The 22,423-nt window shown below is 36.9% G+C and overlaps 1 protein-coding gene across 2 annotated transcripts in view; it reads left to right on the top strand.

Annotated features, from left to right (window-relative positions):
- TET2 (tet methylcytosine dioxygenase 2) overlaps positions 1-22,423 on the top strand; it is a 130,171-nt gene that overhangs the window by 74,086 nt on the left and 33,662 nt on the right. For both annotated transcript variants that reach the window (XM_079920811.1, XM_079920810.1), the window contains exon 3: positions 18,541-21,995. In XM_079920811.1, the coding sequence (XP_079776937.1) occupies positions 18,587-21,995 (3,409 nt within the window). In that variant the 5' untranslated portion in view covers positions 18,541-18,586. The remainder of the gene's footprint in view (positions 1-18,540; positions 21,996-22,423) is intronic.

Here is a 22,423-nt window from a genome sequence, read left to right as displayed (position 1 = left end):
TTTTTCTTGGCTGCAATGATTTCACCATCTCTTCATGCTGCCTCTTGCCACAAAGAGAACATTTAAACATGGGAAAGAGTTTGCCTTGAATTGTAAGAAACTGAAAGGGGACCAGAGTGCCAACTCAGTTCTGGGGTTCTAACCCATAACCTCTTTGAGCAGAACGGTGTAGAATTTTTATGCAATGCCATAAATGGGTGGCCTGAGGAACATTTTAACTATAAGTCAATACCTCTGAATAGAGAAGTCTGACAATTCAGAGTTCTGTTTTCTCCATATGTGACTAAAGTAATTTTCCCATTAGGAGACTAACCATTGTTTCTTTCTACTCATTGTTCTCCCCTCAAATAAAATTAATTTTGCTTCAGAGTATTTTATGATCTTACTGCTAACCATGGGTTTAGAAGACTGTGTAAAACATTTCCACACTTTGCATATAAGAATTAGTGGACTTGGAGTTTGGTTAGAGTTTCTGGGGGAGATGAAAGAGGACAAGTAGAGTGGAAATCAATATTTTTAAAACCAAAGACTAAAACAAATGGATATTTCAAATTTGTTTATTTCTCTATAATTCTCACAGAAGTGTTGGTACTTCTGGTTACTACAATTCTGTAACCTTTATAAATTAATCTGAAAAGTTCTTTTTCTTCATCCTAATTCAGTGTGTATTTTAACTGGTAGACTTATCTTATGGTACCATGTTTATAAGATGACAAAGTCAGAGTGCTTATTCCCACTGAAAGATGGAAAGGGAACAAGGAAAAGCTACAACTTTTAGATGGTTGGTGACATTTTAAATGTACATTGCTTCAGATTTATATTGCATATACCATATTCAAATATAATTGAAGTACAAACATGACAATTTGATACAAGTTAAGACAGAAAATGTATGATATTTTCTATTAGATTTTTTCTCTAGAAAATTCTATTTTTGTTCCATGAAAATGCCATGAACTTGGATTATTCACTGATCTATTAATTTGAAATTATTTTCAAACGAAAAGCTAGTTCATCTTTTAGCAGATTTAGTTACAGTCATGATAACAGATATAACTACGTCTATTGGGCAAATCATTAGCCAAATCAACCTTTAATGCATCCTTTGGTGTGACATGTGAATTTGTGATATCCCCTAAATAATGCTCTGGTTGTATGGAAATTACTTTGTACGTAATTAGGTCTTATTTTGAATTCAAATAGCATTTTTGATACAGACATAGTGGAAGTATATTTTTAGTTTTTCTCAATGTTTAGATTTGGTGAGTTTACAATCTTTTTTTTCTTTAATTTTTTTTTTCTTCTTATCTTTCCCACATGCCCTATGAAGATTTACATCAGTGCAATGCTACATTACACCCTGAGAGCAGCCTTTCTCTTAACTTTATAGACATAACTTAAATGGTCTATTTAGCTCACACACACAAAAATTAACACCCAGATTACACCCTGAGAGCAGCCTTTCTCTTAACTTTATAGATATAACTTAAATGGTCTATTTAGCTCACACACAAAAAAATTAGCAATTTCTGAGTATTAGAGCAAAGTAGGATAGTTTAATATAAGTAAAATTTCTGCCAGGAATTTGAATTTTCCTTTTTGTCTTTATTTTATTTTTAAAATTATGCTTCAAGGTTGTTTTATACTGTATTCAACAGTAGTGCTGAAGACTGTACTCTGTCTAATGCACAGCATATTTGGAAGCATTTAGAAAGAAACAGGAGTTTTGTGGTCATGTTTTCAAAAGTTTAATTGTTCATTTCAAGGCTGAAGAAATCTTTGATAGGAGAATTATTTCTCTTTAATATATGAGCATATTGGCACTTTTGATGTTTAGAAGATAATATGAAAAGCTAAGTTTCCTATTCCTATTTTATTCAATATTACCCTTAATTGGATTCTTTATATTACTGTAGTTTCTCATCTCTAATCTGATTTTATTTCTATTATTTAAACTTAGTACGTAAAAACTTACTTTATGTCAGTCTGCATGCTTCCGTTACATTTTTATGTGATGGACAATTAGGGGAGGCTCTCTTGATGTGGCAGGTGGGAACACAGACATCCCAAAGGCTATGTTTATAAGATTTAATCTTAAAACCAATATTTGTCTCTTAAAATATGTATATATGATGTAAATCACTTTGGGCATTCATTAAATGACTGCTACTCTTAAAATTACCAAGAAAGATTTGTTACCATTAGTTACAGAGTTTTGAGTCACTGTTTCAAAACATTTTGTTTTGAGATTTTGTAGCCATTTCTGAATATTTTCATCAGGACAGAAGAGATTTTGAGCTAAAGCCAAGAGCCCTTTCTAAGGAAGAGTTTAAGTATTAGAATGGTAATGTTGTTGGAAGAAATTAGACAGGGAAAATAGTTTTTACATATTTAATTTGAAGTTAAAGCAAGACTTGCATATGTGCATGTCTTTGGCTTTCAGAGATGGACTCAGAGCTCTTTACACCTAAGTTGTGGATATTCTGCTAGACCACAAGTTCTCATCAATGCCTCAAGATCCATGTACATATTAAAACTGCATAAAATCATCATGTATATCTGAATTAGGGTTTTCCAGTGTGTGCTATTCCATAGGATGTTGGTTTCGCAGGTTACTCTGTAAACTGTGATTCTGTACTCAAGGTATGCCTGGGAAATGCCATACACACACATCGCCTTTTTAGGGATCCCAGAATCATATTAAAGGCTTTGAGGGCTTTCTTTAAAGTTTGAAATTTATTTGTAACCCAGTTTTCCTTACTTATTCTCTCTCAGCCTGGTCTTTCCCTTTAAAAAAAATACGTATTAATAGCCAATAGAACTAGTGCTTTATATATCACATATGATGTGACCTGGTTCCTATAATGTGGTTATTTATTTGTTTTCTTCCACCTATATGTACAGACTAATCTCTAGCGCATTTAGCAGTGCACTTATAAAGAGACTTGATAGAGATATGAAGAAGGTATCATTTTGGGATGGACACCACTGCCCAGATTCTGCTCCTTAATTTGAAAATCCAGAAAACCAATTTTATCTTTCTCTCAGAGTTGATTGGATTGACGGAAAGTGATTTGTCTTAATCAAATGCACATGAGGTTGATGTTTAAACAAATTTATGTATTTCTCAATTCATAATCAGAAATTCACATTTCTAGTGATCAAAATATGATTTATGTGCGTTGTCCAAAGTATTGATATTTGCATTCAGGGTGCCCAGGGTTTCTTGGACTTGGAGAGTTTAAGGAATATTTTTTTTGTCTAGACCTCGATGAAGAAAGCTTAGCCATCATTGCCTGTAGAAGAATTTGCTCATCTAGTGACTGTACTCATATTGGCCAGTCCAGACTTTCTCTTCCCAGTATATGGAGTGCTTATATAACCATAAGGATGCTAAACCTGCTTCTCTGCCCTGGACTACCACCCCCATCTAGCCACACTTTGGCTCAGAGGTTGACAGGTCTGTGTTTCATACCTACATCTGCCCTGTATTAGCTATGCCAGGCTTCTTTGCTCTCTTAGTTTCTACTTCCTTATTGGTAAAATGAGGTGAAAAGTATACTTTCCAGGCAAAGAGTAGTCTTTGTGATGACTTATTTCAGTGAGGCACCAGTAGATATTTATCATTGCCAATTTTAGAGAATCGTATCATTTTAGCACTCAGAAAGATCTTAGACATAATCGTGTTCATTTTCCTCAGATTATAATTGAGGTTGTTTTTGGTTTTGTTTTTGTTTCTTCTTTAATTGTGATGCACAGAGGTTGTGACTTGCTCAAAAATCTATATCCAGGACTAGATCTGAATAGCTGGTCTTGTATGTGTAGGTCTTCTCCAGCCAATTTAGTAATTAAAAATTCTTAATACTACTTTTGGATCCCTTAGATTGTGTTTCCAGAAGTAAGAACCTTTTGGAGGAAAAACATATATAGTCTTTTTATTTCTATTTTGATACCAGTTAAAATGTACACTATAATTTTGGGCAATATAAAGTGTTCATCAGAGATTCTAACAACACAGAAGATCAAAGAAGATGAGAGTAACCTTCTTAACATATGGGAACATGTTTCTGGTGAACACATGGTTATATAATCTTTTAAAATATACTCTTTTAAAATAACATCAAATAGTTGATGTTTCTCATTTTCCTAATGCTTTACCCACTAGAAAATCTCTTTTACTTTTTTTTCCTGGATGGACAAAAATTATTTTACTTATATTATGAAATAATGTTGGCGGTTTTCTTTAGGACTATTGAAGTATCTTAAATCGACAGCCCATTGATGGGTAATGGGTTTAATAGCATCTCCATTATTAATCTTTTTGTAGAATATTCTTTTTTTTTTTTTTTTTTGCGGTACGTGGGCCTCTCACTGTTGTGGCCTCTCCCGTTGCGGAGCACAGGCTCCGGACGCGCAGGCTCAGCGGCCAAGGCTCACGGGCCCAGCCGCTCCGCGGCATGTGGGATCTTCCCGGACCGGGGCACGAACCCGTGTCCCCTGCATCGGCAGGCGGACTCCCAACCACTGCGCCACCACTGCGCCACCAGGGAAGCCCTGTAGAATATTCATTTTACCCTCAAGTATAACTTTGTAACCCCCTGCAAGTTAACTGAACCAAAATAATCACTGATTGTTTCAAAATAGAAAGAAAACAAATGACTAGGTTGTCATAGTAACTGTAGCAGATTAGGACTAGATTGCTATGAGGATGGAGCTGTTCAAAGTTGTATAAAACTTCTCAGAAACACAGATGGCATGCCTTCTGAGGCACTGTTAGGGAACAAAACACCTTTGAGAAGGAGCAGATTTCATGAATACAACACAGTGCGCAAATGCCAAAATGCCTGTGTTGCAAAGATCCCTAGTATGAAGTTTTTCTATAAATGTTAGGTATGTTATTTGTTTCACAATAATACTTTAAAGTCCCCTGGGGCTGTGACAACTTAGGCGACTCTAGTATAGTTATCTCGTACATCTTGGTAGTTTTGTTTCTTTTTCCATTCTTGATTTTAGGGCTCAAGACACGGGCTAGTGTATCCAATAATACAGTTTCACACATTGATTAGTTAAGATCATCTTGGTGAATTGGATGTTTCTTGTATAATTTGGCTCCAAGACTACGTTCAGATCTCACTGTCTCAATGAGACTTGCCCTGACTGTAGTATTTAATACAGCAACCTGCAGACCCTCCCTGGTACTCCTGACCCCCCATCCCCTGCCCTATTATTTCTTTATTTTTCCTCTAGCACTCAACATCTTCTTACTGGACCATACAGTTTATTCCTTATTATGTTTATTGTTTCTCTCCCCAGTGGAGTATCAAATCCAAGAGGGCAGGGCTGTTTGTTTCTTTTGCTCAGTGACGTACTGCTATTGGCTACAACAGTGCCTACCACATAGGCATAGGATATGTTCAATAAATATTTATTGACTAAAAGAATGAATACATCGACATTTTATTTTTATGCCTCTGCCTCTGTCATTATATTAAAGCATTGCGTGATTATGAACCCTGTCAGAAATTACATCAAGTTCTTTTACATTACTAGAGATTATTTTGTTGGATTTATGTGACAATTTTATTGGAAAAGTCATACTCCAGGGTATAAAAATGAAAGCATTTTTCCCTGTAATTTACCCAAACATACTATGATATTGTCCTTCCTGCCCTACTATCCCTATGGTGTCTTCTTGAGTAGACTCTGTACTTTGTATAGCATTTTCTGGTAATTAGAACAGTTTTATTCCTGTCTTTGAAACTCAGCCCTATTCACCTTAAAAGTCCCCAGTGAAGCCTGATTCAGTACTCTTCTTCTTCCCCCAACACAGTCTTAACCTCTGGCTCCAACACTTGGAGAGTCTCACTCTGAATATCTCTGCCCCTGCCCCCTCTCTTTTAAACACCAGCCACTAGGAGGAAGGATGAAAAAAAGCTTAAGGTTCCTTATTCACCTGAACAAGGCTGTGCAGGACTTTGAATGTTGCTGCTTTGGTGGTTGACATTGACTAGCCATTGGATGCCCTCTTTGGGGCAGGCATCAAAGTACTGGCTCTCTCTTGGCACAGAGGGTTCTGCAGGGGCTCTTACTGCACTGCTCCCTGACCAGGAAGTCTGTCTTCTCTTTGTGTCTTCTATCACCACACCCACTTCAGCTTTGCCTCCAGAGAGTCCACCCTACAGCCTCTTTGTGCTGGGGTATGCTTGTCCACTGGACAGATTCTCAGATAGGATATCAGCAGGAGCAAACACAACTACAGTTTCTGTAAGACATTTTTTTAATTGAAAATGTCAAGCACTGTATAGAGTGTATTCTAATAAGGGTACACTAGTGTACTAGTAAGACTAACCAGCTCACAATTAACCATTCTAATTATGAGTGGACTGAAACTGAAAAATGTGAATAACTTTTATAATTTATGAGAAACAAATAACGCTTGTGACAAATGATATTTATAATTATGTTTGATGATCTTTTCCCTCAGCACATATTAGTTTGGTGAGAGTTAGAGACCAGGAATAAGCCCAGTTCGAGAAACAATCCCAGGATTAACAGATACGTGGATAATTGAAAACTGACAAAAGAGCATGCCCATCTTACCAGTTGGGAAACTAGTTGACTAGAGTTGCCAACTGTAAGCAGATTTATTTCTAAACTGTCAGTTGTCCACATCTTACATGCAGACTTCTGTCTGTATGCCTCTTCTCTAATCTTCAGTGACATTTCTCCTGACTTTCCTCCCTTAAATAATCTATATGTTATTAAATTGTGTCTATAATGTTATTTTAAGAAACAAATTTTAAAACTTCAGATATTGGAATTATATAGTTTCTATTGAGGATTATGAAAAACTGGACAAGGTCTCTCTCCTATAACCATGTATAACACACAGCAGGAGCAAAGCAAGTGCTTGTCGTGTGTGTAGCTACTTACTAATGCACTTCTGGAAATGCAGGAATTTCTTTGAGATTTTGACATGCTTGTGTGTTCACTGTTTTTTTTTTTTCTTCCAAGATAAGTACATCTTAAGAGATTTCTTAATAATAAAATTGAAAGCTCTTACAAGATGAGAAATAGAAAAGTCAGTTTTGCAGTAAAAATATTAACTCACCTTGTATTGTCCATATTTAATGCATACATAATGCGTTATGTTCCATGCTTAACATGTAGTTTGGATACATAAAGTTAGCTGTTGAAAATATGTTTTGGGTAGATTGTTTTCCTTAAAAATGTTAGCTCTAATATTAAACTAATGTTAGTATTAAATTAAATAATTTTTAACTTCATAAGTTATGCCCTATAAAAAACACTTTGCTTACTTCCAGAGTGGGACTTAACCATACTAATATTATATATTAAGAAAGAAAGTCAAACTAAGTGGAGGGAATTTGACAGATGCAGAAGATAAGTATTGAAATTTGTCAGGATTTTAGAGCACTACCCACAGGGACATTCAATAGACAAAACAGGCCCATTGTCCTACACATATCTTGAAATAAATGTGTAGTTGACACAAATTATCTCCCATTTTGGTGGGAAGAATCTATAATAGTTTTGGAAAACAGTGCCATCCACTCAGGAAGTGTAGTCAAATATATCATCTTTACTCAGTGTTTTCCATGTCAGGAACTAATTAATTCCTAACACCAGAATTATAATAGGGGCAAAGCCTGTCATGGAGGTGATAGAGACATATATAGTAATCTCCTAAGGTTGATGTTGAGACACATGTACTTTAGTAGATACAGTCCTCGCAAGTAACTAGTCTTAAGAATTTATCCCCGACAGTGTGCATGTATCAGTAAACAGGACTCATCTGATGATGGCAGAGTATTTTATATACTTTCAGTATTAGAACATGAAGTCAAAGATTTTTTATAAAAAAATTACTGCCTTAGGGCAGCTATACAGATCTATAAATTGACTCTTTTGTCTCCTTGGAAAAAGCTGACATGAGATTTAAATGATGTTTATTTTTTTTCTCTAGTGCACCACCAACCAAATCAATAAACCAAAAAGTAAAATCCCTCTTCACAAATTCTGAGCATCATCTACAGCTTTATGTGGTGAGAGATGCAGCCACCATTCTCAAGTGATTCAAAAGGAGTCAAATGGTGTTGAGCTAAATTATAACCCTAAATGCATATTGGTGAAATGAGATGCTGATCCATTTGCACACTAATGTGCTATTTTTAAGTCATGCATCATAGCATCTTCAAAGAGGCCTGTCATAATTATGATGGATTAGACTGCAGAGTCAGTCCTAGATGCAGTAATTGTTTCACAGATGCTGCCGATGTGACTTGAATTCATAATAAATTATTGTCAGAGAGGCGGGAGAAGGAACAAAATCAAATACCAAAGAAAAACTGCTGTGGCTAAAACCTGTTTTGGTCTTAGGAAACCAAAATGTTAGCTACTAGTCAAAAGGCTAGTATTTTCAACTGAGATAAACAGACTTCATAAACGTGCACCTCTGACACTGAGGATGCAGGTTGACATACTTGGCATTTTTACTTAAAGTTCTCAAGCTCTATCTCAATATATTTCTTTCTCTCCCTCTCCCTAATAGCTTATGAAAAATTATTCTGGAGCATTAGCTGAAATCATAGAGTGACCATAACATATTCTTGCACATTTCTATTACCTGGTTATAATTTGACCATTAGAATTTCCAGAAAAAAAAAATTGGTGGTATTTATAGCAGACAAAACTACTCTTTTTGGTTCCTTAGAAGGCCATACTTCATGGGGTATATTAGACTGTTAGAATAAAGGGAGAAACATAAATAATATGACTAGTAAGATCTAAATTACGACATTTTGAACTGTGATTTAATTAACACCTGTCATTTAGGTAAATAATTTCTAAAACTGCCTCTTTAGGCTTTGACAAAATGCCAAAGCTGGTTTTAGAATTTGAGTGTTATATTTAGTCCATTCTTAAAGTTTAAGTCACATTCTTAAAGTTCAAGTTTAAGCCTTTTTGGTAAACCTATAAAGAAACTTCATGCTTTACCACATAATCAAAAACTGTGCGTGTATGTGTGTGTGTATACAATTTAAGTAATGAGTTACTTATTACATTTTGATGAGGGAAGATAACAGAGCAGTTAAAGCAGATGAATATATGCCACGTCTTTTCCTAAATTAAGGATTCAATAGCCAGAAAAGTTTCCATAAGTCATTTATTGAACATTACTAGTTTTTTTAAAAACGCATTGAGTTTTTTATATAGTCTCCTCTGTACCTGGTAACTACTGATATATATGCATTCTACTTAGGACACTAGTTCTTCTGCCTCACTGATGTTGATAGATATGTTTGGTGAACACTCATTGTCATTCTTTTAAAACTTAGTGGGACACGTATTTCTCTCTTATTATGGTAAGAGGGAAATGAAGTTAAATTTCATGAGAGAAATTTGGCTTGATGTCATGCAGACCCTGACAGCTGGAAGTGCTTATCCCCTCTCCTGTACTCCTGTGGCACTTGAACAGTCACAATGTGTCACCGTAACCACAGTCCGGAGCAGTGCAGAACCTGTGCCTCTGTGTCTTTGCTCCACCCCAAAGCACTTGCACTGAGTGGGGATTCAACTGATGCTAGACTGAATACACAAATGAACTAATGCAAGTTGAGCTCCAGTTCTCTCAATGACATTACTAGGGAGAATTTATAAATTGTGCTCGGATATTTTAGAGAAAAATCGTCAGCATTCCAGCGTCAATTAAAAAGGTAATCTAGAAAGATAGCAAGGACGGGTTCAGAATAACTCTGTGGCAACTTCAAATTCCATGTACTAAACGTTTACATCTTCTTTTTTGTTCTATTCCAATTCACACAAAGAAACAATACCTTGAGGAAATACATGCACAATGCCTTTAATCATGCTAATAATTACAGTCCTACAGATATGTAAAAAGAATACTTTTTATCCTAAGCCTGAAAAAAACTAAAATGTTGGCAAACTGTGAATTTATTAACAAAATAAAACCTACTCCTTGAATTATGCATTTTTCTTAATATTATGTGGCAGGAAGAGCTTCTGTGGAGCTGCCAGTCTAGACCCTGTGGGAGCAATTATTTTGAGGCCTAACTTGAGCAAATTGCTCAGTTTTTACATCTGTAAAGTGAGAGAGTAAAACTAGATTCTTTCTTATGCTCTGAAATGTTTTGTACATTGTTACAACCATGAACTTCACATTTATCACTCATTTTGAATAAGTAATTTTTAAATTTCTTAGCCTCCCAAAAGTTTAAAATGCTGTTCAGTAATTCTGTGGGCAAGAGCGCTTTGTCCACTACTATTCTGGAAACAAGGAAGACTACCCAAATAATATGGCATGTATTTGTTCCTGGGGAACTTTCATTCTATTTCCAAAAAAGAAGAAAAGAAAGAAATATGATTTGTTAATATTTTGGTAGCCCTAACAGTAGTGTACCTAGAACCAGCTCTTAACAGTTTGCAAGAGCAGATTGTGAAGTTTTCAGGAATTTTGTGAGCTGGCGGTTGAGAGCTTGAAATCAGCCATCATCTGTAAGAACATCTCTTAAGGAATATGTTAAAAGCTCACTGTTCATTTTGAAACTGTAACTAAATGCAATAACGTCAAGTGTTGACACCATGAAAAACATCACTGGGTAAGCTTAACCAATCATCCTTTCCAGGTTGACCAAAGGCTCTTCTGCCTAGGCCCTTGCATATAAACTTCATAACAGTTTTAAGAAAATATTAGTGCCTTAGTTTTGACTGGCCAATGTCCTTGTAGGTGAGTCACTGTCCCTACTGTAAAAATTGAGTCTTGTTCTAAAATGAAAATTCTCTCCCTGATTTTTATAGACATAAATTTATTTGGCATTAACTATATTACAATTTTATTTGGTATAAATTACCATATACAAACCTCCAAAAGCTGGCATTACTTTAAAAACATTTGAATACTGTTAACAGTATGGAGGTTCCTTAAAACACTAAAAATAGAATTACCGTATGACCCAGCAATCCCACTACTGGGCATATACCCTGAGAAAACCATAATTCAAAATGACACATGTACCACAATGTTCATTGCAGCACTGTTTACAGTAGCCAGGTTGAAAACAACCTAAATGTCCAACGACAGGTGAATGGATAAAGAAGGTATGGTACATATATACAATGCAATATTACTCAGCCATAAAAAGGAGGGAAATTGGGTCATTTGTAGAGATGTGGATGGACCTAGAGTCTGTCATGCAGAGTGAAGTAAGTCAGAAAGAGAAAAACAAATATCGTACATCAGTGCGTATATGTGGAATCTAGAAGAATGCTACAGATGAACCTGTTTGCAAGGCAGGAATAGAGACGCAGACGTAGAGAACTGACATGTGGTCATGGAGGGTAAGGGGAGGGTAGGACGAATTGGGAGATTAGGATTGACATACCCTACCATGTGTAAAATAGGTAGCTAGTGGGAATCTGCTGTGTAGCACAGGGAGCTCAGCTCAGTGCTCTGTGATAACCTAGATGGATGGGATTGGGGGGAGGGAGGTCCAAGAGGGAGGGGATATATGTATACATATAGCTGAATCACTTTGTGGTACAGCAGAAACCAACACAACATTCTAAAGTAATTATACTCCAATAAAAAAAAAATTGAACATTCAGTTTCACAATGAAATAGTATCCTGATCAGTACTATACATCATATTAATTATATGTTCTTGAGTGTAGGAAAAAATGAAGGATATTTCATTTGAATCTCAAATCAATTATGAGAATTCAAAATATTTCTGATATCAGTCATGTAAAAGAGCAGATCTGAATGAATAGAAACTATTTCTGTTCTTAGTCTCTGAGGAGCAAAAGGAATGCCACACAAAAATATCTCTATAGCAAAAATTTACATTCATTCATTCAAAAAAAAACAAACTATGGAAAATTTTCCCTATTCCCCTCAATTTGAAAAAATAACCTGTTAACTCTGTTTTCACAGATTAGCAGGTAGATATCTACAAAAAATTATCTTGGAAGATTTGTCTTATATATAAATTATTGACTTTTATAAGCTTGAAAAAACTTTGTATATTTATATGCACTGTAAAAATTATAGCATGAAAGCTTTTTCAATATTTCTACAGTGATGAAAATGAACAGGTCTCATTTCTTTCTTTTTTCATTAAAAATAAATAATGCTTCCAATATCAGTATAAAGGCACTAGGTGATTATAAGAGTGCTGTTGCAAGAAGGTTACTGGATTGTGTAATATTCTGGGGTGTATACACAAAAAGTGTGGTTTGGCCACAGAAAGAAGTCAGAAGTCAAAGAAAATATTTTTTTTCTCACTCTAAAATGGTACTTTATTGGTTTAAATATTCTGAATTAGATTCATAGACCAATAACAAATAATCCTCAAATAACAAGTTATCCTCATCCAAAAATGGAAAAATAATATACAATTTTCCTGTCCTCCCTGAAAAAGTTAACCATTTAACTTTTTACATCTGATGGTTGTATTCAGTAAAGGAATTGCTGTCATGGACAGAATAGTTCTAATAATAGAATTAGTGTTTAAAAATGGCTATTGTGTTTAAAACTCCATATTGAAAAAAAACTGTCACCTTCATTCTTCTTAGAAGCTATTATTATGCTCATAAAAGATTTGCAAACTCCATCCATTGTAATTCTGCCCTTGACACTTTGAAGAATGTCCAAATTATGTGGTATGGATCATAATAGAGAGTAATGTGTTAAATACTTTTTATATAAATATTTTTATCTAAAAAATTAAGTAAGACTATATATTGTATACAGAGACTACAAATTTTTATATAATATATAATAACGTAAGGTACATGTAAATACATTTTGTTTGGTATATGTGTAAATCAATTTTACAGTTGCCAAAGGGAAGCATTTTTTGCCGTAGTGTTTGGAAAGCTAATTGACCTAGTCTGTGAAGAATTATCTAAGCTTATGTCTGTGCTTCTTACTTAATTTTTTTAGTTGAAGTATAGTTATTTTACAGTGTTGTGTTAGTGTCAAGTGTACAGCAAAGTGATTAAGTTACACACACACACACACACACACACACACACACACACACACACACACACACACACACGCACATATATATATTCTTTTTCAGATGCTTTTCCACTATAGGTTATTCTAGGATAGTGAGTCTAGTTCCTCTTACTATACGTTAGGTCCTTGTTTACCTATTTTATATATAGCAGTGTGTACATCCCAATCTCCCCTACCCCACCCTTCCACCCCCCCCCCCCCGCTATTCCCTTTGGGAGCCATAAGTTTGTGAGCCTATTTCTATTTTGTAAATAAGTTTATTTGTATCATTTTTTAAGATTCCACATATAAGTAACACCATATGATATTTGTCTTTCTCTGTCTGACTTACTTCACTTAGTATATGATAATCTGTAGGTCCCATCCATGTTGCTGACATTATTTCATTCTTTTTTAATGCCTGAGTAGTATTCCATGGTATATATGTACCACATCTTCTTTATCCATTCATCTGTCGATGGACATTTAGGTTGCTTCCATGTCTTGGCTATTGTAAATAGTGCTGCTAGTAACATTGGGGTGCACGTATCTTTTCTAATTAGAGTTTTCTCTGGGTATATGCCCAGTAATGGGATTGCTGAATCATATGGTAATGCTATTTTTAGTTTTTTAAGGAACTTCCATACTGTTCTCCATAGTGGCTATACCAATTTACATTCCCACCAACAGTGTAGGAGGGTTCCCTTTTCTCCACACCCCCTCTAGCATTTATTATTTGTAGACTTTTTGATGATGGCCATTCTGACCTGTGTGAGGTGAAACTTCATTGTAGTTTTGATTTGCATTTCTCTAATAATTAACAATGTTGAGCATTTTTTCATGTACCTATTGACCATTTGTATATCCTCTTTGGAGAAATGTCTGTTTAGGTCTTCTGCCCATTTTTTTATTGGGTTGCTTGGGATTTTTTTTTTTATTAAGCTATATGAGCTGTTTGTACATTTTGGAAATTAAACCCTTGTTGCATCCTTTGCAAATATTTTCCCCCATTTTCTAGGCTGGGGGAGGAGGAAGTCTTTAGCTGGCCTGTCTGCTGATGGGTGGGGCTGTGTTCCCACCCAGTTAGTTGTTTGGCCTGAGGCGTCCCAGCACTGCAGCTTGCAGGCTACTGCGTGGGGCCAGATCTTGGTGCCAAAATGTCAGTCTCTGGGAGAGCTCATGCAGATGAATTCCCCCCTCTCTATCCACCACCAGTCCCCAGGAGTCCCTCCAAGACCAGCAGATAGGTCTGTCCCAGGCTCCTATCAAATTGCTGCTTTTGCCCTGGGTCCCGGTGCACATGAGATTTTGTGTGCACCCTTTAAGAGTGAAGCCTCTATTTCCCCCAATCCTGGGGAGCTCCTGCAATCAAGCCCTGCTGGCCTTCAAAATCAGATGCTCTGGGGGGCTCTTCTTCCCCGTGCTGGACCCCCAGGGTGGGGGGCTCAGAACTCTCACTCCTGTGGGAGAACCTCTGTAATATAATTATTCTCCAGTTTGGGGTCATTCACCTTGGGGGGTATGGGATTTGATTACATTGGGAGTTCGCCTCTCCTACCAGTCTCTTTGTGTCCCCGTCTTTATGTCTTTAGCTATAGAGGATCTTTTCTGGTAGGTTTCAGTCTTTTTCAAGGATGGTTTTTCTGCAGATTGTTGTGATTTTGGTGTGCTCTTAAGAGGAGGTGATGTTAGGGTCCTTCTATTACACCATCTTGGCCGCTTTCCTATGCTTCTTAATTTTTCAAAAGTGGTAATGACCCTGATTTTGGAGAAGCTCCGTACATCAAAGACTACAAATCAATTTTCATGATTCTGGAAACTAAAGGTTTTTTTTATGAAAGGTTATTGCTAATTAAGAGTATTAGTTTAGCTCAGAGCTTCCTAATAGAAATACAACATAAGCCACATACCGCATTTAAAAATTTCCAGTATTCACATTAAAACAAGTAAAAAGAAACACATGAAATGTAATGATATATTTTTTACTTATTATATCCAATATAGCACAGTTTCAGCATGTAATAAATATTTTTTAAAATTGAGTTATTTTATGTTTTTTGGTCCACACTAAGGTCTTTGAAATCCAGTGTGTATATATACTTACAGAACATCTCAATTTGGACTAACCACGTTTCAAAGGCTCAACGGCCATTTGTGACTAGTGACTATGCACATCTAGCCCATCTCTTAACATTTGAAAGGAAGTAGGTCTAGCAGAAATAAAAATATCACTTTGTTCTGTTATTTTTATTTGTCATTAGGAATTATGACCTTTTGATTTAAGTTTTATTTATTAATATACATGCCTAAAAGTTCCAAAATGACACAGTTAAAAACAATCTCCCTCTCAGTGCTATTCTCCAGCCTCTCCATTCCTTTTCCTGGAGGCAAAGTGTTATAGCCAGTCTGTTGTATATTCTCCCAGAGCTGATTTTATTTTTATTTTTGTAAAGGTACAGGTTGTGGCATTCTTATACATACTGTTCTGCAGCTTTCTTTACTTCATTTAATTACTTGGAAATACTTCATCTGAAAATATAGGTTGTTTCCAAACTTTGCTAGTGCAAAACACTGTGCATACATGGTTTAACAAATATGTGCATATTTGTTAGATGAGAGTTTAAAACTGAAGGATCAAAGGAAGTTTCTACGAAATTCTGTAGATATTGCTAAATCCTCCTGTATGGTACTCGTATTAGTTTTGACTCCTGAGAACTACGTGACAACATGTCTGTTTCCCCATATGCTTGCCAACATAGTGTATTATTAAAGTTTTTGTTCGTTGCCAATTTGGAAAAAAAAACTATCTTGTTGCAGTCTTAATTTGCATTTCTTTTTATAAGTTCTGATGGACATTTAAAAAATATTTAAAAGCCACTTGCATTTCATTTTCTGTGAACTGTCCATGTCCTTTGCTCATTTTTTCCTGTTTGATAGTTGGTCTTTTCCCTGTCAATGTGTATGAGTCCTGTATATTAAGTATAGTGTAACTTTTAACTTTGCTGTGGGTTTATTTTTACATGCACAAAGTTTATTGAACTTCCTCATCTTTTATGGCTTCTAGATTTTGTGTCACAAAGACCTTGTCCAGTCATTCGATTATTTTTTTTTTGTTTTCTCAGGCTGTTTTTAATTTTTTTAGGGTTTTGTTTTCCATATTCAGAATTTAAATCCATCTAGAATACATTTTGGTACAAGATGTAAGGGACCGATCCAACTGTATCATTTTTTCAGAAAACTATTCCATTGTTCTAATATATTTATTTGAAATGCCATCATTACCTCATACTATATTTCTATGTGTGTTTGAATCTATTTCTGGACATTCTATTCTATTCCATTGGTCTTATAAACACTCTATTATCTATTTATGTGCAAGTACGAGCTGTTTTAAGTACAGTAGAGCTTTTGTTGCTTTTTAATATCTTTCCATTTGGCTCCTACACTGCCCGAGCCCCAATATGATTCTCTTTCAGATTATTCCTGGTTATCCAATTTGTTTATTTTTCCACATGAACTTTAGAGTCAGCTTCTTAATAACTCAACCCATTCTTTTAGTATTTTTATGAAAATACATTAAATGAATAGATTAATTTGACAACTATACAAGTACATATTATATCTTTCTACTTGTTTTGTTTTTGTGTTTGGGTATCCCTCAGTATTGTTTTAACGTTTTATTCAGATAGGTCTTTCACATTTCTTTTTAAGTTCTTAGTATTATAAAAATATTTTTTCTATTACAGTTTTTTATTCCACCATAGCTTCTGACTGGTTGTTGCTTTTAGGTACCAAGGCTGTTGATTTTTTTTTTTTTTTCTAGCTACTTTACTGTCGTCTGTAACAGTTTTTCAGTTGATTCTCTTGGTTGGCCAGTATACAATCTTATTCTCTGCAAATGATAACTTTAGTGTTGCTTCCCAGTGTTTATTTCTTCCTCTGTTTCATTTGTCTTGGTTAGTAAGCAATGGCTATTTTAATAGAGCTTTTTTATAGCCCAAAGGGAAAATAGTCTTGATTTTTTTTCTACTTATAGCCTTAAAATAAATTTAATGAGAAAAACTGTGGGAAAATAAAGCATGACTCTATAATGAATGGGGCAGCATTCACTTTATATAATGGATTATTTTTGCTTTTCTGGTGCCCATTTCTTCTTGCTTTCCCTATCATTTTGGACTTTGAAATCTCCATCAGTATTGATCTCGAAAAGTTTTAATGAATGACTGAATAAAGAAATGATCACAAGATAAGCAAATTTATATCAATCTAGTGAAACTGATTGGATGCTCACTCTAAGCACAAAGATAAATAGAGTAGGATATTTTTAAGGAATTCACAGTCCAGTAAGAGAGAGTAAACAAAATACAGTTGAATGTGATATGTTCAGCAGTAGACCATATACAAGATCAAAAAGCAGGATAAAACTGGGAGTGAGTAATTCTTTTGGAAAATCAAGGAAAAAATTCTAAGGGAGGTGATCTGAGACAGTTGGAACCAGACACAGGAGTCACAGGGCACTATAAGAGGACTAGGAAGGCAGTCTAGGCAGATAAAACAGCATGGAGGTCTGAAACAGCTTGCAATGTTTGGGTATTTATAAGCTGTTGTTATAGTTGGAGTATAATCTGTGGGAGCAAGTAGGAGGACAGAAAAATAGAAACCTGCATATGAAAAACCATTTATATTAGGCAGGAATTCTCAAAAGAAGTAGGCAGCCAGATCTTGTAGAGGAAAATATAGAATCACTTAGAAAAGGCATTTTATAAACTACACTTTCACCCCTACCCCCTCCCCTGGAATGTCAACACTGCAGAGACTGTGCCTTATCTTCCAGGTGTGTCTGGATAAAGAGTTTGAGAACTACTAATGCAGGCAATATGGAGTCAATAAAGTGTGTTAAGAAGGGTATGACATCAGATTTGCCTTTTAGAACATTCCCTTTGATAACAGTGTGAAGGATCCTTGAAGGACTGGGGAGAGGACAGGCTGGGCTCAGGAGAAATCTATAAAAAGCTATTACAGTAGATAATGAAGCAAGATAATGTAGATCTGGCTGCCTAGTGGCAGTGAAGATGATTCAACGAATACATAGGAAATGGAATTGATAGAACTTAGCAAATGATTGGATATGTAAGGTGCTAGAGAAGAAAGAAAGGAGGTCGTCTTTCTCTATTGTTTTTAGCATTTTGACAAAAAAAATTATTTGGGAAGGAAGTTGATACTACTTACTAATACAGTATGAACTTCCCACATTAGCTGTTGATTTTGATCTTTGTTTACTGTGACCATAAATATTTCAGAGTTGCTGGTAAGACAAGAATAATCATTTCCTGAGTAGCTCTTGGCTGTCACTCCGAGACATGAAAATGAGTATCGCGGTTTGCTATGTCTAGGAATTCCAGTATCATTAATGCCCCAGTTCTTCTCTAAGGTGTACTGTTAGTGTTAGATATATATTAATGTACTTTAATTTTTGTTTCCATACGCTTTAGAATTCATTCAGAGGGCAGCCTTGTGGATGGCCCCGAAGCAAGCCTGATGGAACAGGATAGAACGAACCATGTTGAGGGCAACAGACTGAGTCCATTCCTGATACCATCTTCTTCTCCCATTTGCCAGACAGAACCTCTGGCTATAAAGCTCCAGAATGGAAGCCCATTAACCAAGAGACCTTATCCAGAAGTAAATGGAGACACCAAGTGGCAGCCTTGCAAGAGTCATTATGGAATACCCCACATGAAAGGAAGTCAGAATAGCCGCGTGAGTCCAGACTTCATACAAGAAAGTAGAGGGTATTCCAGATGTTTGCAAAATGGAGGGATAAAGCGCACAGTTAGTGAACCTTCTCTCTCTGGGCTCCATCAGAACAAGAAACTGAAACAAGACCAAAAGGCCAATGGAGAAAGCAAGAACTTCGGGGAAAGCCAAGAAAGAAATCCAGGCAAAGGCAGCAGTCAACCCAATGTCTCCGATATGAGTGATAAGAGAGAATCTGTTAGCTCTGCAGCCCAAGGAAATGAAGTTAAAGATTTCACTGTTTTTTCATCACATAACTGCAGTGGATCTGAAAATCCAGAGCTTCAGATTCTGAACCAACAGGAGGGGAAAAATGCTAACTACCATGACAAGAACATTGTATTACTTCTTAAAAATAAGGCAGTGCTAATGCCTAATGGTGCTACAGTTTCTGCCTCTTCCATGGAAAACACACATGGTGAACTCCTGGAAAAGACGCTGTCTCAATATTATCCAGATTGTGTTTCCATTGCGGTGCAGAAAACCACATCTCACATACATGCCATTAACAGTCAGGCTACTAATGAGTTGTCCTGTGAGATCACTCACCCATCGCATACCTCAGGGCAGATCAATTTCCCACAGACCTCGAACTCTGAGCTGCCTCCAGAGCCAGCTGCAGTGGTGACTGAGGCCTGTGGCGCTGATAGTGCCAGTATACCAGCTGCAGTGCCAGGGGCCTGTCCCTTTCCGAAACCAGAGCAACGAAAGTCAGTTTTTGAGATGTGCCCGTCTCCGGCAGAAAACAGTAACATCCAAGGAACCACAAAGCTAGTATCTGGTGAAGAATTCTGTTCAGGTTCCAGCAGCAATTTGCAGGCTCCTGGTGGCAGCTCTGAACGGTATTTAAAGCAAAATGAAATGAATGGTGCTTACTTCAAGCAAAGCTCAGTGTTCACTAAGGATTCCTTTTCTGCCACTACCACACCACCACCATCACAATTGCTTCTTTCTCCCCCTCCGCCTCTTCCGCAGGTTCCTCAGCTTCCTTCTGAAGGAAAAAGCACTCTGAATGATGGAGTTTTGGAAGAACACCATCACTACCCCAACCAAAGTAACACAACTCTTTTAAGGGAAGTGAAAATAGAGGGTCACCACGAGGCACCACCATCCCAGAGTCCAACTCCCTCTACACAAGTATCCAACCCCTCTCCGATGCTTCCAGAAAGGCCTCAGAATTACTGTGTTAACAAGAATGACATACGGACTCCAGGGACAATGATGGTTCCATTGTGTTCTGAGAAAACAAGACAACTATCAGAACGTCTCAAACATAACCCACCAATTCTTGGTAGCAGTGGAGATGCACAGGACCACTGCCAGCAGTTGATGGGACACAAAGAGCAAGAGATCTTCAAGAGTCAAGACAAGGAACAGACACGAGACCCTGTGCTCCCAACACAGCCCTATCTGAAACCAGGATGGATTGAATTGAAGGCCCCTCACTGTCATCAAGCAGAATCCCATCTGAAATGTAATGAGGCAACCCTGCGGTCAATTCTTCAGTATCAGTCCAACGCCTCCCATCAAATGACCTCCAAACAATACACTGGAAATTCCAACGTGCCTGGGGGGCTCCCAGGGCAAGCTTACACCCAGAAAATAATGCAACCGGAGCAGAGACCACCAAGGTACCAAGCTGAGATGAATCAAGGGCAGTCTCAAGGTACAGTGGACCAGCATCTCCAGTTCCAAAAACCCTCACTCCAGGTGCACTTCTCCAAAACGGACCCTTCACCCGAAGCTCACAGACAGTCAGTCTGTGCCCTGAGGTGTCATTTCCAACAAAGACCAGATCCCCAAACTGAGAAACTCATGCCCCCAACATTGAAACGGCACTTGAATCAACAGGCTTCCGAGACTGACCCATTCTCAAACTCACACCTTTCACAACATAAGCCTCATAAGCAGGCAGCACAAACACAACCATCCCAGACTTCACATCTCTCTCAAAACCAGCAACAGCAGCAAAAACTACAGATGACGAATAAGGAACAGATGCCCCAGACCTTTTCTCATCCCCAAGGCAACAGTGATCAGCAAAGAGAAGGATCATTCTTTAGCCAGATTAAAGGAGAAAAATGCTTTCGTGGTGAAGATCAACATTCAAAATCAAGTGAGTTCCAGACTCATAATCCCCAAGTGGGACTGGAGCAAGTACAGAATATGAATAGTATAAATTCCCCCTATGGTCAGATCTTGAAGTCAAATGCAAGCAAAGTGCAGATTTCTTGTTCAAACAATATACACGTAGTTCCAGAAAATAAAGAACAGACTGTAAATTCTGAACTCTTTGCAGGAAACAAGATCCCAAACTCACATCACATGCAATATTTTCCAAATAATGTGACCCCAAAGCAAGATGTTCTTCACAGGTGCTTTCAAGAACTAGAACAGAAGCCTCAACAAGCTTCAGTTCTACAGGGATATAAAAATAGAAACCAAGATGTGTCTAGTCAACAAGCTGCACAGCTCGCTCAGCAAAGGTACCTGATGCAAAACCAAGCAAATGCGTTCCCTTTGCCCAATCAGGCAGGAAGTCACATTCAGACCCTGCCCCAGAAGGACATCCAAAAGCATGCTGCTCTAAGGTGGCACCTTTTGCAGAAGCAAGAACAGCAGCAAACACAACAGCTCCAAGCCGAGTCTTGCCATAGTCAGATGCAAAGGCCAATTAAAGTCGAACCGGGATCCAAGCCCCACGCCTGTATGCGCCTCATGTCAGCACAGCCAGAAAACAAAATGTGGAAAAAGATACCCAAGCAGGAGATTCCACCTCCGAGCTGTGATAACATGCAGCAGCGGAGCATCCTTGAGACCATGGAGCAGCATCTGAAGCAATTTCAGGTCAAATCATTATTTGACCATAAGGCTCTTACTCTAAAATCACAGAAGCAAGTAAAAGTTGAAATGTCAGGGCCAGTCACAGTTTTAACTAGACAAACCACTGCTGCAGAACTTGATAGCCACACCCCAGCTTTAGAGCAGCAAGCAATGCCTTCCTCAGAAAAGACACCAACCAAAAGAACAGCTGGTTCTGTTCTCAATAATTTTTTAGAGTCACCTTCCAAATTACTAGATACTCCTATAAAAAATTTATTGGATACACCTGTCAAGACTCAGTATGATTTCCCATCATGCAGATGTGTAGGTAAGTGCCAGAAATGTACTGAGACACATGGTGTTTATCCAGAATTAGCAAATTTATCTTCAGATATGGGATTTTTCTTTCTTTTTAAAAACTTTGAGTCTGGCAGCAATTTGTGAAGGCTCATAAAAACCTGAAGCTTACATTTCTTGTCTTTAAATTACAGATGCTTGTGCTGTGCAAGAGAGAACTTCACTTACATTCAGTTTTTCAAAAAAATTAAAAAATTGTGCATGCTCATTTGTCCCTCCCTTCAAACCGTTTAAAATATAAAGGTATCTGTTTTAGCCTAATCAATCTAGTTAACTCTTTGTATATCTCCTGGAGAGACAGCCAGGCAGTAAAAACACCTTGTTAAAATGAGAAAATAACTGCCCTATGCAAACTAATGTAGGAGCTTTTAATATTTTTTAATTCAAGATTGAATGTAT

The sequence above is a fragment of the Stenella coeruleoalba genome (genome assembly GCF_951394435.1).
Source record: "Stenella coeruleoalba genome assembly, chromosome: 4".
Taxonomy (NCBI): domain Eukaryota; kingdom Metazoa; phylum Chordata; class Mammalia; order Artiodactyla; family Delphinidae; genus Stenella; species Stenella coeruleoalba.
This window is presented reverse-complemented; position numbering and strand designations above follow the sequence as displayed.